General features: G+C 43.2%; 1 protein-coding gene across 1 annotated transcript; it reads left to right on the top strand.

The window, feature by feature from the left end:
* The first annotated feature begins 3,198 nt into the window (after nt 1–3,198).
* On the top strand, nt 3,199–16,893 carry LOC145357157 (gastricsin-like). The gene is made up of 9 exons (XM_080210313.1): nt 3,199–3,254; nt 5,551–5,716; nt 7,282–7,399; nt 7,515–7,633; nt 9,041–9,240; nt 11,846–11,968; nt 13,249–13,393; nt 14,939–15,037; nt 16,729–16,893. Exons 1-9 carry the CDS (start codon nt 3,199–3,201, stop codon nt 16,891–16,893), a joined length of 1,191 nt encoding a protein of 396 aa, XP_080066439.1.
* Nucleotides 16,894–18,058: the final 1,165 nt, after the last annotated feature.

Below are 18,058 nucleotides of genomic sequence, written 5' to 3'. Positions count from 1 at the left end.
ACTTTTACTCAGTTAATGAGTGGTCTCCAGTTCTCCAAAAAAACTGTGATGCAAGCTGTTAATCTGTCCCTGTAAAGTACACCTAAGTACAGCAAATAGAGTTCATTGAAAGTTATCACCTTTACTTATCTGTTTTCTACTGATTATCAGCTTCTTTGTGTGAGTTGATTATCACATAATGACCGTGACGTTTAACTTTACTCATTAGTGCCACAAGTAGGATTACCTTAGCATTGCAATGAAGTTATTGTGAAAATCCTCTAGTCACCACACTGCAGCCCCTGATTGGGTACTCTGAAGGAGAATTTAGCCAATGCACCTAACCAGCACGTCTTTTGGGGGGGAAACCGGAGCACCCGGAGGAAACCCACGCAGACATGGGGAGAACATGCAGACTCCGCACAGATAGTGACCCGAGCCGGGAATTGAAACAGTGTTCCTGGCACTGTGAGGCAGCAGTGCTAACCACTGCGCCACCCCAGAGTAATTCCAATGCATCAGTGAGGAAACCTCAATGAGGTGTCTGTGATATTTCAATTTACATTGGCTATTTTTGTGTCTTGTGCAGTCTATTAAAAATACTTGTTGTCCATTTCTAATTTCCTGTGAACTGTGCCATCTTAGAGACAATCATACTGTGGCAGAGCTAAAGCCACATGTTGGTCAAATAAGAAGATTCCCTTCCCAAAAGAGGGAAGTAGGGAATCAAATGCACTTTTAGGACAACCTACAATGATTTCATGGTCATCATGAGACTTTTAATTTCAATCTTTTATTGGCACCACTTGCTGTGGTGGGATTTGAACGCAGTAAGAAGCCTCACAACACCAGGTTAAAGCCCAACAGGTTTATTTGGTGAAAAAACACCATGTAAAAAATGTGTTGTGAGACTTCTTACTGTGGTTTACCCTAATCCAACGCCTGCATCTCCACATTGTGGGATTTGAACCCAGGTCTCCAAAGCCAGGTTGCTGGGTGATTAGCCCAGCGGCAATACCACGGAGTCACCACCTCCCCATGTCGGGTTGTACTCGTAAACCAATAGAAGCTGCAACAAAGGAACTGCAAATTTTTAAGCACAAAGAATATCATTCCAAATATAATAATATTAATGGAAGGGGTTGTAAATGGAAATGTATTAAATGCGATTTTTTTTCTCCCCAGAAATTTTGCTGATTAATTTGATGCATGAAGAAGGTATCTTCTTGCCTAGGGATGACCATGACACCAGGGATTTTTCTTTCCCCAAGTTCTCTTCAAGATCAGCCTTTTTTTTCTGGGTGTTGGCTGATGGGTGCTGGAAGCTCCCCACTTTCTAAAGTGGCCATGTGTCGGGGACAGTGAGCGTCAAAAATTAATTAACCATGGAAACATGATTTTCAAAACAACCGTAGCCTATTCTGGGGTTTGTGACCCCATATGTTTGTGCTCAGGATTGGCAACAGTACTTTCTCCCAGAATGTGACACACTTCACACTTTCACTTTGTGTCAGCACATGGCTGGATGTATGATCAGTGTCCCGAGATCGCTTCCATTTTGGTCTAGAGTTTACACTGGCTGAGTTCTCTTTAAGTTTAAAGTTTCTGTATTGGGATCACAAGTTGATTTACGTTAACACTGCAATGGAGTGACTGTGAAAATCTCCTAGTCACTACACTACGGCGCCTCTTCTGGTACACTGAGGGAAAATTTAGCCAATTCACCTAACCAGCGCGTCTTTCACGCTGTGCGAAGAAACTGGAGCACCCGGAGGAAACCCACGCAGACATGGGGAGAACATGAGGACTATGCACAGTGACCCAAGCCAGGAATTGAATGTGGATCCCTGGCGCTGTGAGGCAGCAGTGCTAACCACTGTGCCACCGTTTTGCCCTTGTGCCACCGTGTTGTCTGATCCTTGTTTGTTGAAGGCAACGGTACTCTTGTTCATTCCTAATTTTAATCACTCACACCAACGGTATCCCTGTCTTCAGCTGCCTAGGTCCTGAGCTCTGAAATTTCTTCCCTAGATCTCTTTCTTTAGGATGCTTTTATCCCATTGATCAAGCTAATGCTCATTCTAATATCTCCCTTCTCTTGTTTGGTGTCTTAACTTTGTGTGACAGTGCTCCTGCAAAAATGCCATGGGACATTCTACTACTTTAAAGGTGTGTAATAAATGCCAGTTGTTTGGTTCTTATTGTTTCATAGATGACAGTCACTGTCTAATGTCTCCGAGTATCAGTTATTCAACCGTACAGTGTAACTGTGAATACCATAAAGTTAACAAAGTGAGGAAGTGGCCAAGATAGGGCAGATCTATTTCCAGGATGTATTCTTCCAGGAGTTTTTAAAAAAATTTATTAATGGGATGTGGAAATCTTTGGCTGGGTCATTATTGCCCATCCCCAAGGGCAGTTAAGAGTCAACTATATTGCTGTGGGCCTGGAGTTACAAGGCCAGACCAGGTAAAGATAGCAGATTTCTTCCCTAAAGGACATCAGTGAAACAGATGGGTTTCTACAACAATGACAATGATTTTATGGTCATCATTAGATTTTTAGTTCTATATTTTTATTGAACCCCAGTCCCTGGGAGCATTACCCTGGGGCTCTGGTTCCTAGCCCTGTGACAATACCGCGACGCCACTATATTCTCAATATTCATGCTGCTCAATTTCTGATCCCTCCTACTCCAAATTTGCCATTATCACCCTAATCCTCAAAAGCCCCCAACTTGAACCCCTTTGTCCTTGAAAATTTCTGCCTCACCTCCATCCTGCTTTGTTAAATAAGGCAAGATATCTTTCTGAACAGCATCAATGCAGGAATTGTCTTCAACTGACTGGAATAGTTCACTTTCTCCACCAAATTGCAGTGAAACACTTTTACCACCACAATCCAATTCTCATCAGAATACTTGGTTGCTTGCTTATCTTCAGATGTATGTCTTCTGACCACAAAATTCTTGTCAAGGTTAATAGAGGGTGAAGTATTTTAAGGTGGCTTTGATTGTATTAAAAACGAGAACAATGGAGCTGTACATTTCATAGTTCGAGATAAAGATAATGACCTTCATTAGTAAAGTTAAAAAACAAATCACCCGTTTATTCGAGAGTATAAAGGCAGCCAGCCTTACAGCAAGCTGCAGCACAATTCGCAGGATTGTGTGGACCCCAGCCATCTTCCCTGTTCTACGACTCTACATCGAGAGGCAAAATGAAGTTGTTAATCTTTGCGTTGGTCTGTATTCAAGTCTCTGAGTGCTTGCACACGTAAGTCATGAAGCAATTTAATAACTTGACACCACTTGAGATTTTCACCAGATTATCTGCTGGTTGGTCTCATACTAGGGATGTTCTTTTAAAGGATTAGTTAATTCTATCAAGTTGGGTGGATTGGTCAATCTAAATTGTCCCTTAGAATTAGAGGGACCAGCTGGAGTAAATGCATGGGGTTATAGGGATAGGCCTGGGTAGGATTAGGGTCAGAGCAGACTTGATGGGCTGAATGGTCTCCTTCTGCACTGTAGGATTCTACGATTCTATGCTAGCTGAGCTTCACTTGTGGTCACATATGTTAAAAGCAGCCAAAAAGGCTGGTTGTTGTCATACTTGTGTGACACTCCTTGTAAGTCTCCACCCCAGAGAGGTGTGGATGCTCCAACCTTGAGCATATTGAAGATAGGTGGCTATCTTCTTGGACACTGAGAGAATCCAGGGACATTGGGATAGTGTAGAAAGGTGAAGTTAATTAAAAAAACAGTGATGACATTGAACGCTGTGATAAGTTTGAGGGGCTGAATGGCCTGCAGCTAAACCTATATCTTACTTTCTTACAATGTAGAACCAGAGGATGTCAGCAAAATGCCTAAGGCATGTAAGGAATTATCTCCAACAGTTTGGATGAAGAAGTCACTTTGTCCCATTTGGCCGTATCTGTCCAGAATACTGATCTTGTCACTGAGGACAGGGTGGTGTAGTGGTAACATCACGTGACTGGCCCAGTCTAATGTTTTGGGTTGATGGGTTCAAATCCCACAGTGGCAGTTAGTGAAATTAAAATTCAATTCATAAATCTGGAAGATAAAGCTAGCATCAGCAATGGTGGCCATGGCAATGATCATTGACTACCCAAAAAAAACCCATTTGGTTCATTGATGACTTTAGGAAATCTGCCGTCCTTACCCGGTCTGGCCTACGTGTGACTCCAGATCCCCACAGAAATGTGGTTGAATCTTATCTGCCTTCTCAAATTATTCAATTAGGAAGGGCAACAAATGCTAGGCTTGCCATGATGTCCATATCCCATGGAAGAATAAAAGGGGAATAAAAACTGTTCATTAACATCCACCTAAACATACAGACAGGACCTTGACACGTTGCACCAATAAAGGTACATCTGAGGAATGTGGCACTGTGCGGTACTCTGACCAACAGCAGAGTATTAACAGCTAACTCAGATTGCATCACTTCAAGCAAAAGAGTTCGGCCAGCACTATTTAGGGGCAGCATGGTGGTACAGTGGTTGGCATTGCTGCCTCACAGCACCAGGGACCCGGGTTGGGTTCCTGGCCTCGGGTCGCTGTATGTGCGGAGTTTGCACATTTTCTTCATGTCTGCGTGGGTTTCTTCCAGTTGCTCCAGTCCATAAATGTACAGGCATGGTGGATTGGCTATGCTAAGTTGCTCCTTAGCATCAGGGGGACTAGCTAGGGTAAATGCATGGGACTATGGGGCTAGGGCCTGGGTGGGATTGTGGTCAGTGCAGACTCAATGGGCTGAATGGCCCCCTTCTTCGCTGTAGGATTCTATGATTTATGAGATCAGGAAGGGGAGCTGAAGGTGACAGAGGTAACTGAGAGAGAAGATGAACAATAATTCGCGGGACATCCTGGATCCTTTGCTGTTGAGTCAAAGACATTGTCACATTGTGCAAAGGAACCTTCAAGGCTAAATAGTAGAATGCAGAGTGGGATGCACGGAAATTATGTGATGCATTCTGCAAACATCCTTTCAAGAGATTGAGTGGGTAGAAACGATTGTAAGAGTTGACTGGAGTTGGTTACTCAACTGCTAAAAGCCTGGGGATTTTTCCTAAATGATTTTTGAAAATAATGACTGAAGCACAAGCTTATATTGAGTCCGCAGGAGTGAGATTTGATTCTGAACAAGTCACTGTGTACAAAATCCAGAAAAGGAAAAGCAAGCTGAAGAGCGTAAGTGCTGGCTCAGTTGGACAGATGGTTTCAGAATAACACTACACGTTCAATTTCCTTTCCGGCTGAGATAGAATTGGGATCTGCCTCCTGGCCCTGTCTTGTAGCATCGTTACAGTGTGAGCCACGCTTCAAGTGACTCGCAAATCATTGAGGCTGCTATCAGAATGAAGAGAAGAATAGCGTGAGAAAGGATCTCATTTTCCCACTCCTGATTCTCACGGGGACCTGAACTGTCTGGTATTGTGTTGAATCTCGGAATGAGAGTACAGTGCGCGATTCTCATTTGTAAGGGAAGCTTGCTCCAACTCCTAATTTTTTGATCACCGTTGATGGGGTTTTTAACATTTCAGAGTGAAATTGCGCCGAGGCAAATCTGTCCGTGAGATCCTGAGGGAGCGTGGGGAGCTGAAAAAATTCTTACAGACCCACAAGAGCGACCCCGCCTTGAAGTACCGCCATCTTTTCCCTGGATTCCAGTCAAAGTTTGCAAATGAGCCGCTCTTGAACTACATCGATGTAAGTTAAGTAAATAGGAAAAAGAAGTAAAGTGGGGAGAGGATGTTGCCATGTGTGGCTAAGTCAAAAAGCTTTGGGTTTACAATCCAGCAGAGGCTGACTATCCAGCTCACGTACCAGCAGGTTCAGTCAGCAGTCGGACTGGTGTCATGGTGGCACAGTGGTTAGCGCTGCTGCCTCACAGCACCAGGGACCGAGGTTCAATTCCGGCCACGGGTCACTGTCTATGTGGAGTTTACACCTTGCCCCCGTGTCTGCACGGGTTTCCTCTGGGTGCTTGGGTTTCCTCCCACTGTCTGAAAGATGTGCTTGGTTAGGTCCATTGGCCATGCTGAGTCTTCCCTCAGTGTACCTGAAGAGGTGCCAGAGTGTGGTAACTAGGGGATTTTCGCAATAACTTCATTGCAGTGTTAATGTCAGCCTTACTAGTGATGCTCAAAAATAACTTTAAAAAAAACCTTAAATTTAACAAAATGCAGATAACTGAAGTTCTGACTGGAAACCCGGTGCAGGGTCACCTTTTGATCAGGGCATTATGTCCAGATACAGAAGGCAACGATTTACTGGCACATCCGTCCAAGATTCGTACAATCCCACTCGAGGCCAACGGAGAATGCCAGATTCGGGGCGGGAGCGCCCATAAAATTCCACCAGTGTGTTTCATTGCAAATCCTCTCTGCTTCCTTCTGTAGCTGCCAGTTTACCACAGAGTAAAAGCACAGGAACATCCCAGGGCAGGGGTCTCCTACCTTTAATAACAAGAACAGTCATTAAAAAAAAATAGTCAAAAGCACAGTAACATAACGGCCGCCATGATGTTACTGAAAGGCCAGGAATAATCGAAAACCAGAGACACATTTCAACATTTTAAAGGCTTCAGGAAAATAAATTGTTAACCGAAAGAGAGACTAAACAAGATGGCACTGGAGCATGGCGATTTCTTGCGAGCTGTGCCCGGCACACCCTCTAATTCTATCCTTTACCCTCGTTCTCTGCCTCTAAAACTGTATTCTCACTCTTTTAAACTCTCTAACAATGCGCCATTACCAACCAACCGAAGAACAGCCTCTTCCCTGCAGATTTTTGAATGGACCTACACCCGAGCCATGACTGTAACTCTACATTCCGAACACTCTGCTTTTCTTCCCGATGAACGGTGTGCTTTGTCTGCCTCGTGCATAAGAAACAAACTTTTCACTGTACACTAATACCTATGACAATAATAGATCAAATCAGATCAAATCAAATGATACTTCATCACAAGATTAACAAAAGGTTCAGGAAAGAAACAAGCCCTGATTACCATCAAATGAGTTTGATTAAACACGAGTCTGTACTTTGCAGACTCCCCACCTCAAGTCTAAGAAGCCAAAACTCAAGCTTTCTTCAAGCTCCCATTTCGTGAAGTGTTCTCCTTTTTAAGCTTCTCTATTTTTTACTGACTCAGGTGTAAAATAACTTGAGATTATGATATTTTCTCTGTTCTACTGATTAATGGCAAAGCGTGATTCTGATCCAGAGTAACAATCATCAATTCTAATTTCCCTTTTTCAAATTTACACCAGAACTTCTACTATGGACCCATGACAATTGGTACCCCGCCCCAGAGTTTTGAGGTTCTGTTTGACACTGGCTCGTCTAACCTTTGGCTCCCATCCATCTACTGTAGCAGCCCAGCCTGCAGTGAGTATAACCAAACAACTGGTTCTTTTCCCAGTTCTTCTTTGTCATTGGATGACCAACTAACTTGCCACAGCCTCTGTGAGAAAAAAACTGTGATTCATTCTTCTCTTTTCAGGGGACCACCACAGATATAATCCAACTAAATCCTCAACATTCACCACAAACAGTCAACCCTTCAGCATAGCCTATGGTTCTGGCAGTTTGACTGGATTCTTTGGATACGACACAGTGAATGTAAGTATCGGCTGGCCTGGAGGGCTTTAGGTATTAGGAGATAAACTCCAGATTGTTTTCGTTGGAGAGACAGAGGCTGAGGGGTGACCTGATAGAGGTCTACAAAATGATGAGTGGCATAGACAAGGTGGTTAGTCAGAGGTTTTGTTTCCCAGGATTGAAAGGTCGGCCAGAAGAGGGCACAAGCTTAAGGTGAGGGGGGGTAAGTTTAGAGGAGTGAGCGGGCGAATGTTTTTCACACAAAAGACAATGGGTGCCTGGAACGTACTGCCAGTGGAGGTGGTGGAAACAGGTGCACTAACAACATTCATGGTGTACCTTGATAGACACATGAATGGGAGGGGAACAGAGGGATAGAAACCGTGTATTTGTGCAGAATTGGTGGGCTGAATGGCCTATTCCTGTCCTGTTTTGCCCTTTGTTCTTATTACATGGTACTAACCAAAAAGACTACTGGTCATTTCAAGAAAGATGACCCTTGATTTTTATGTCTCCTTTTGTGACCATAAGATGTCCCAAAGTGCCTTACAATCAGTTAAATTTTAAAAAAAAATGTATTCACTGCTTTAGTGCAGAAATGTGGCAGCCATTTTGAGCATAACCAGATCCACAAACAACACTGGAATTGTTAACAGGTCATCTGCTTTTAATGATTTTAGCTGAGGAGTATGGGTGACCCCTGCTGTTGTTTAAAATAATGATGTGGGATCTTTTATATCCACCTGAGAGGGTTGATGGAGCCTCAATATTGATGTCTCATCCAACAGAAATGGTACCGCTAGTGGTGCAGTAACCCCTCAGTGCTCTAATACAATGTCTGCACAAAATCTGGGCTCAAGCCTCTGGAGTGAGCCTTCAACTTAGAACTCTCTGGCTCCAAAGTGAGAGCGCTATTTACTAAGCCAGTGCTGATTTAGCCCAAGCTATCCTGAGTGATGGATGGAGTGGGGCTTTCGCCCTTCTCTAATTCCAGCTTATATTTTCAATACAAGGATGGTTTACCTGCAGGAGGTGGAGTTATTCCAGGCACACTAAGATTGCTGGGATTTATACCATGATAAGAGAGGAAACATATTGGACAGCACAAGTCTGTGGTATTCGAGCAAAATCATGCAAAGGAATGGAAGCATTCTGCTGACTTTGAAACACTTTGTATTGGGGAGCATTCTGAAGAAGACTTGAAACATTAACTCTGTTTCTCTGTCCACAGATGCATCCAGACCTGCTGAGTTTTTCGAGCATTTTCTGTTTTTTTATTTCCGATTTTTACATTGACCTTTTATTGCATTGGGTGCAGTGTGGATAAATCCATCAATGGCGAAGGTTTTGCAATCATCATCAGTCAGTTGGATTTTATCTTCTTTCTAATTTTAGTCTAATATTTTCTTTTTTTGTCCCCCACTCAAGGTTGCTGGCATTACCATTCCAAACCAGGAGTTCGGCCTCAGTGAGAATGAACCTGGATCTTCTTTTTATTATTCCAAATATGATGGAATCCTTGGCCTTGCCTACCCAGCACTGTCAGCCGGAGGAGCCACGACAGTGTTTGATAACATGATGAGTGATAATCTGGTGGCATCTCCTCTGTTTTCTATATACCTGGGCGGGTAAGTGGATTTGGGACGATACCGAAATAATGAAATCAATGAAAGGACTGTCTGCAATTAACTCATAGGTTTTGCTCAAAGGTGAGAGAGGTTCTTTCTCATGGGAATCCCATAATCTGAAACCCAAAAAGGCGATTGAAGCAAGATTTATCCCCAACTAATGACCCAGAAAGGACAGTCACTGTTATAATGTTAGAAAGGTAACAGCCAGTCTGTGCACAGTAAGATCTCATAAATGACTGGGTAATCTGATTTTTTTAATTGTGGAGGTCGAGGGATAAATATTGGCTGAGGTCCCGAGTAGAAATACTAAGCACTTTTTCAAGAAACTATGTCCATTCAAGGAGAGTCTAAAACTAGAGGGCATAGGTTTAAGGTGAGAGGGGAGAGATACAAAAGTGTTCAGATGGATAATTTTTTCACACAGTGGGTGGTGAGTGTCAGGAACAAGCTGCCAGAGATAGTAGTAGAGGCGGGTACATTTTTGTCTTTTAAAAAGCATTTAGATAGTTACATGGGTACGATGGATATAGAGGGGTATGGGCCAAATGCAGTCAATTGGGATTAGCTTAGGGGTTTAAAAAAATGGCAGCATGGACAAGTTGGGCCGAAGGGCCTGTTTCCCTGCTGTAAAACTTTATGATTCTATCGAATGAGGCCTTGGTGTAACACCTCATCCATAAGCTGACAATACCCACAGTATAGCACTCCCTCAGCACTGGAGTATGAAGTGAGATGTTTTGTTTCTGGAGTGGAATTTCAACTCAACATTTTGACCTAATTGTGAGAGTGTTACTAGTAAGGCACAGCTGAACCATGTGTACAGCACACTTTTGACTAAGACCGGTATATAATCATGAGTTGCTGGAGACATGTTTGCGTGAAGCAGTGTCACGTTTGGGCAGTTTGAGCCTATACTGTAACCCAAAATAGCACTGAACCTTTGATAGTGAAAAGTCATGAAGGAAACAGCGTCAAGAAATAGGGTCAAAATGAATGTTAAAAGAGTTATTTTCCTATAAAACTTCAGCAGGGTACTTTTAAAAAAAGACAGGTCAGAAAAAGTTCACAAAGGTTCAGCAGCACATTCTGACAGTTAGGGATTCATTGATAAGAAAGGTCATACATGAAAAAGACGCTTGTAAACATATTTCCACTTTGAAGCCAGAAAGACAGCACAATGTGGGAAATAGCAGCTAAACAATGTTCAGAAACATGTTCAAAGCTGAGTCACTGAGTCAGAGACTGATAGTCAAGTTCTGCACACATGAGGACGGCTTCAACCGGGATCTTGGGTTCATGTCACACTATCTGTAACACACACGACTTGCCTGGGCTTGCAAAATCTCACTAACTGTCCTGGCTGGAGACAATATACATCTCTTTAACCTGTGCTTAACCCTCTCTCCACTCACATTGTCTGTACCTTTAAGACTTGATTACCTGTAAAGACTCTCCTTCTGACCATTATTTTGTAAATTGAGTTTGTGTCTTTATATGCCCTGCTTGTGAACACAACTCCCACTTACCTAATGAAAGGGTAGCGCTCTGAAAGCTAGTGGCTTGTGCTACCAAATAAACTTGTTGGGCTTTAACCTGATGTTGTAAGACTACTTACAAAGCTTCTAACACAGATCCCTGACTAAGGGACCCAGCCTGACGGCATGGTGATATAGTGATTAGCACTGCTGCCTTCAAAGATCTGGCCTCAGCTCACAGTCTGTGTGGAGTCTGCACGTTCTCCCCATGGCTGCGTGGGTTTCCTCTGGGTGCTCCAGTGTCCTAACACTCTCCAAAGATGTGTAGATGAGGTGGATTAGCCATGGTAAATGCATGGGATTTTGGGGGTGGGGTGGGTAAAACAGGTTTCTCAACAAGTTTAGGTAGATCTCATTCACTCAGAGGATTAAAATATCTGTTACTTATTATTTGATGGTTATCCTGTTTGAAATATTCTTACAGTAATAATTAAAATTGGACTCAGTTTCTGATTTCGGAGCAGCATTGTCAAAGACTCTTAGTAAACAAGTTCTCCTTAGTTAGGGGCATGTGATAGAAGATTTGAATGTGTTTGTGAATTGGAAAATGTTCTACCCGAATGTGGTTTAGTCATCATTTCCCACATTGGGCTGTTTTCCTGGTTTATCAAAGGAAAATATTTTTGGGTGCACCTTTTGTGTGTGTGTGTGTGTGTGTGTGTGTGTGTGTGTGTGTGTGTGTGTGTGTGTGTGTGTGTGTGTGTGTGTGTGTGTGTGTGTGTGTGTGTGTCCTTTCTTTCTGGGATCCATCGTTCCAAATTTGAAGTTAAGAGGAACCATGTGAGAGGTACACCTGATTTGGAATTGTTCCAAAAAAAAAGGGGGTGAGGATTATGACGCTGTACACCACAAACTGCTGGTCGCAGATTGTTTGACCCCAATTGCGATGAAGAATCTAAGGCAATATATTTAGTTCAAGCCAGATATGGGACTACGCCAGTGAATGGAGTAGGCAGTGAGACTGGAGTTTCAGTCACTAACTTGAATCTCGATGAGGGCAACTAACGTCTCAAGACTGAAGTACTAATGGAAACATTCATAAAGCTGAACATATTTCTTCTTTCCAGGCAGCCAGGTAGTAAATACGATGGAGAAGTGACATTTGGAGGGATTAATAATCAATTGTACACTGGTGAAATTGTCTGGGTCCCTGTCCTTCAAGAAATGTACTGGCTTATTGCCATGGAAGGGTGAGTAAGAATTGTGTGACTGCTTACTGGTGGCCTGTTTAAAATCACATTATATAACTTTAATAATACAGCGAGTTAAAGCAAGTAAGAGTCAGGGTAGGATTTTCCAGCCACATTTGCCCCCAAGACTGGAAAATCCGACCCGAGGTCAACAGACCTTAGCCTGGTCCCTATTCCGCCCGCTGCAATTCCCATGGTGGGCAGGACGGCACAATTCCAATTTCCACAGAACAATAAACCCAAGCTCTCACAGTTCCTGCTGACATACGTTTTTAACCCCAAGCTCTGTACAAATACTTTTTAACTTTCTTAAAAAGAGAAGCGTGAGTGCACAGGGCCATTTAATCTATCCAGCTCGCTGAAGCTTTTCATCACAGTGTTAAATCCTTTCCAGTCTCTCTGGAGTCCATTTGTTCACAGGATGTAAGCGTCACTGGCAGAATTTATTGCCCATCCCTAACTGCCACCAGCAAGGTATTGGTGAGCTGCCTTCGTAAATTGCTGCCATCCATGTGGCACAGACACGTGCGCACACGTACGCACGCACACACATGCACACACACACATACAGACACACACACACACGTACACACACACACATACATACAGTCACACACACAAACACACACACACACACACATGGATGAGGCCGTGAAATCCTGCCTCCTTCTGCACTGTAGGGTTTCTATGCTCCTATGATTTAAATATGCATGTCCCATTTGAAATTACAGGGCATGGCATCTTCTGGCATTTGGGGATGGTGCCATAATGGCGAGTGTTGTTACTGGCCTCCACTACCGAGACCTGGTGCAATGCTCATGCCAGGGGACTTGGAAGCCATTGAAGCACCCAGGTGGTCAGGGGCAGTGCCCACTGGACACTCAAGTGCTTCCCACCATGCACCCCTGCTGTGGCCCCCAGGCTCCCCAGTGGTGCCAGCTGGACACTGCCAGTGTGTCAGGAGCAGTGCAGGAGCGGGTGGTGGCGGAGGTCATGCCGGGGGTCATGTTGACCGTTTGGCAGGGAAACCCATTGGGATGGCTCTGATGCCCTCATGTGAGTGACCTGAGTCGGAGGGGGTGCTGGGGGAGGAGAAGCATGTCACCAATGAATGGAGTGGGACCCAATGTCTGGAGGGGTGGGAAAGTGTCTCAGTGGGATCAGATCCTCGGTGAAGTGGAGTCAGCTGACTTACCAGTTGTTTAAGCCCTCCTGCTACATGGTTCCAGATTACAACTTAACATAAATTAATACATAAATAATGGAATTCTGTTTTTCAGTGTGCTCCTCAATGGCGAGTCTGCCTTCTGTACTCAAGGATGCCAAGCTATGGTTGACACTGGGACTTCCTACCTGACTGTACCAAGTCAGCATTTAGGACAACTGTTGCAATACATTGGAGCCTATGAGGATGAGTACGGCGGAGTAAGTTTTTGTAACACGTGCTACTGGAGACAGATTCTGGGATAGTATTAGCACTAGACCTTCAGTTACACACCCTGGCTATTCCAGTGGAGTGTATGTTGATAAGACCACCCTTACTGATCTGGGACGTGGGTTTGATGTGGCAGAAAGCCATCTCCTGCATTGAATTATTGTAAAAGTCCTGTGTAAAATTAATTTCTGTTGGTCTCCACTGAATCCACTGGTCGATTCAAGTCTCGGCCAGTTTGTACGAAATCTTCACTTTGCTTGAGATGTATCGCAAGATCAGCTGGTGTGGGAACTGAAACTGTCCTAGCAATACCATGTAGATACTACACTTTAGAGACTGTGAATGAGAGGACACTGGCGCTGTGTAGAGGCAGGATTTCCCAGGGTCTTTGACAATGCTGCTCCAAAGACAGAAACTGATTTTTTGATTCTGCGTTGTCTGATATTTGAAAAAAATGTATCAACACATTTAAAACAATTGGATTAAAATCATCCTTAAAAATGAAGGAATTTCATCTGAACGAGATCTTAATCTCGCACAGTGTGATTTCAAGTGGCATTTAAAGAGTATCTGGATGAGTACTCAGCACGCCACAACATTCAAGGCTATGGGACAAGTGCTAGCAAGAGGAATTAGGTGGGTCAGTCAAGGCCTTTCATGCATTGATGCAGATTAGATGGGCTGAAGGGCCTCTTCTGCACCATGGCCTTCTGTGCTTTCGGGAAAATACAATGAACAGCAGTGGGTATTAATGAGCCATTTTAGTCTTCATAGGACCCGGTGAGAATGGCACATTTCAGAAATGGTCCATGCAGTAGAACAAAATAGAGTTAGACCTTCTCCTCTGTGGTAGAGCATTCCACACTGCAACAATTCCCTGTGGGAAGAAATTTCTCCTTAATCACTCTCCTGATTCTCTGAGTACAGATTTTAAATTAATAAAGCATTGACTGGTACTCCCTATCTGATGGAAATTGCATTTACCAATGCGCTTTACCAAAGGCCTTCAATGTAAAAACCTGTATTAAATACCTTCGTCACAGCGTCACAGAGCCATACAGCACAGAAAAGACCCTTTAGCCCATCGACTCTGCACTGACAATAACTACCGCTAAAGATGTGCTAATCAGATTTCCCTGCACTTGTCTCATACCCTAGAATGTTATGATGCCTCAATTGCTCATCCAAATATTTTTTAAAGATTGTAAGGTTTGCAGCCTCCACTACCTTCCCAGGCAGTGCATTGCAGATTCTCACAACCCTCTGAGTGAAAACGTTTTTGTTAAATCCCCTGAATCTCCCTTATTCTAAAACTATGTCCGTTTGTGACTGACCTGTTAACAAAGGGGAACAGCTGCTCCATACTCACCCTGTCCGTACCCCCACCATAATACTGCAGTTCAAGTAGTATAAAGCTAGTTGAGATAAGTTATCTGTGCAATAATATCTTGGAATAATAATGATTCCTTGCTGTACATTGTTTATTCAAGCTATGTGTTGCAGATTCACTGAATGTTTTCTTCTTTATGTCCTAGTACCTGGTCAACTGTGATACTGTAGCGAGCCTGCCATCATTGACCTTTATCATCAATGGAGTTCATCTCACTATTCCAGGCTCGGCCTACATCCAGCAGGTGTGTATAACTTTTATTTTTAAATGTTTGACCTGACTCAGTTTATTCACAATATCTGGGAAATCGATCTGTGTCGTGAATTCAGGGGATGTGGGTGTCACAGGCAAGGTCAGAGTTTGTTGCCCATCCCAAATTGCACAGTGGCACAGTGGTTAGCACTGCTGCATCGCGGCACCAGAGACCTGGGTTCAATTCCTGGCTTGGGTCACTGTCTGTGTGGAGATTGCCCATTCTCCCTGTGTCTGTATGGGTTTCCTCTGGGTGCTCCGGTTTCCTCCCACAGTCTGAAGATGTGAAGGGTAGGTGGATTGGTCAGAGTAAATTACCCTTTAGCGTCAGGGGGACTAGCAGTGTAAATGTGTGGTGCTATGAGGATAGAGGCTGGGTGGGATTGTGGTCGGTATAGGCTCGATAGGACAAATGGTTTCCTTCTGCACTGTAGGGATTCTACAAATTGCCCTTGAGAAGGTGCTGCGAGGCCGCCTCCTTGGATACAACTCAGTAGCTTGCAAGGCCATTACCAAGGGCAACCACATTGCTGTGAGCTTGGAGTCACATTGTTAGAATGTTAATCCAATTAATGAGCTAATGTTCTGGGGACCCAAGTTTGAATCCCGCCACAGCAGATGGTGGAATTTGAATTCAATAAAAAATATATCTGGAATTAAGAATGACCATGACTCTAATAACATAACCATTGTGCTACCTTATCCCCATTATTACTTCACGAATAGTGAAAATTAGAAATATGCTATTGGGCAAAGATTTTCTTTGTGCCACAGTTGCAGTAAAGTCACAACCCCCATATAAGGAAGATGTTTCTGATTTTGCTGTCCTGTAACATGTAGAAGGATTTTACAGACTTGGGAGGTTAACTCTGTCTCTCTCTCCATGGATGCTGCCAGATCTGCTGAGTTTATCCAGCATTTTCTATTTTTTATTGAAGGGGAAATCTGGGGAATGGCATTATTCTTTAAACTAACTTTAATTCAATTTCGCATTTCCATATCATCTATCAGTGAGATGTTGTGCTATACATTCCCTTACGACTGTATTTAATGAAGATAATGCTATCTTCCAGTTATTGATTTTTCTGATAGAATAGATCTCCTGATAGATTTTTTTTCGCCATCCTTTCCTCCTTGGCGCCCTCTTTCCCCAGTGGGATCTATGTCATCACGCCACAGACAATTCTACTCCTGGTGGCAGAATCATAAAATTCCCATCTTCAAATGACTGAAGAATTGAGGACTCAACTTAAGCTACTTGAATAGGAGTCAAAAACCTCACTGCCAGGGATGACTGAGTACCAGATAAAATAAATTGATTTGATTTATTATTGTCACATGTATTGGGATACAGTGAAAAGTATTGTTTCTTGCACTATACAGACAAAACATACCATTCATAGAGTACATTGAAGAGAAGGAAAGGATAGGGTACAGCATATAGTGTGGCAGTTACAAAAGGTGCACATTAACATTAATCACTTTAAGCAATTTGTGCAACTATTATCATCAACTCTTAAAAAGTAACCTTCCTCTAGCCAGTCCTGTGATAAGGCAGGAAAAGTGTAAAGGATTTCCGCAGGAGTTTAATCTAAAAGCTGAAATTAATGAACCTTTATCTAATATTTGCTTCTTTAATCTGTTTATTGGTCTAATGGATTGTGGTTATCTCATGTCTTACAGAATAATGGCTATTGTGTTGTTGCAATCCAGTCCACCTACCTGCGTGCCCCAACCCAAAATGGACTATTCTGGATCTTGGGTGATGTCTTCCTGCGGGAGTTCTACTCAATCTATGACAGAGGCAACAACAGAATGGGATTTGCTACAGCTGTCCCATCTTTCTAACTTATGCCTGTAGCCCTGCAAATAAAGCAGGAGTTTTTCCAGGTAACTCTCTACCTGACGTCAATGATCTTCCTTCAGAGACTGATTGCAGTATATTCCCCTGAAACACTGTGGAATGTCTATTTTTGCAAATGAGGATTTGTTTTGACACTACTTGGGTCTCACTCAATAGTCTCATTCTTTCCTAATTACCACCACAATCTTTCACTGAAATATTCCATTCTCTTTCTGAGAAACTATTTCATCCTGAAGATTACCATTTCTCCTTGGGTGTAAACAAGAAATACAATAAAGCATTACAAAATAATCCTGGTTTGTCTGCTTCTTGCTTGTGGATGCTCAAGGAAGTTCCAGCACTTGTAAACTAACAAATTTCCTATTCCAGCGAATCTCTGATGCAGGCTGTTCCTCATGTTATACTCAAGTGGTTTCCTTTTACTTGTGCCCTGATCTGGCAAAGCCTCAGTTTTAAAATTCTTGGTCTTCTGTAATCCACCCTCCTTTCCAACTGGTGAGAAAGTGGTAAGTGTGGGCAAACAGAGAGACTTAGAACTCCTTGTACAGAAATTACAAAAACATTGTTAAAAAAGTCACTAGAATAGCTCATGGAATGTTGGCCTTTATCTCAACAGGGCTCAAATGATATTGTATGGATGTTATACAGCACTCAGAACTCTAGTCAGACCCCCCCCCCCAACTGAAATTCTCTGACCTTGCCCGCAGCTGGGATTCTCCAGTCCCCCTGCAGTGAATGGAGACTTGACTAAGTGTCAAGTTCTCCATTCTCACTGACAAAATTTTTCAGGTTTATTTATTCGCGTCACACGTAGACTTACATTGACATTGCAATGAAGTTATTGTGAAAATCCACTAGTCACCACACTCTGATGCATGTTTGGATACACTGAGGGTGAATTTAACATGGCCAATGCACCTAACTAGCACATCTTTCGGACTGTGGGAGGAAACCCATGCAGACATGGTGAGAACGTGCAGATTTCACACAGACAGTGACATAAGCTGGGAATTGAACCCAGGTCCCTGATGCTCTGAGACAGCAGTGCTAACCACTGTGCCACTGAGTACAACATTGGAGAATTCCAGCTGCCATCTGGAGCACTATATCCACCTCAGGGAGGATGTATTGGCTTTGTAGTGGGTGCAG

Source organism: Carcharhinus amblyrhynchos, chromosome 22, assembly GCF_965287045.1.
Source record: "Carcharhinus amblyrhynchos chromosome 22, sCarAmb.v2.hapA, whole genome shotgun sequence".
NCBI classification, from domain to species: domain Eukaryota; kingdom Metazoa; phylum Chordata; class Chondrichthyes; order Carcharhiniformes; family Carcharhinidae; genus Carcharhinus; species Carcharhinus amblyrhynchos.
Note: the sequence above shows the minus strand (reverse complement) of the source record. Positions and strands in the feature narration are given on the sequence as shown.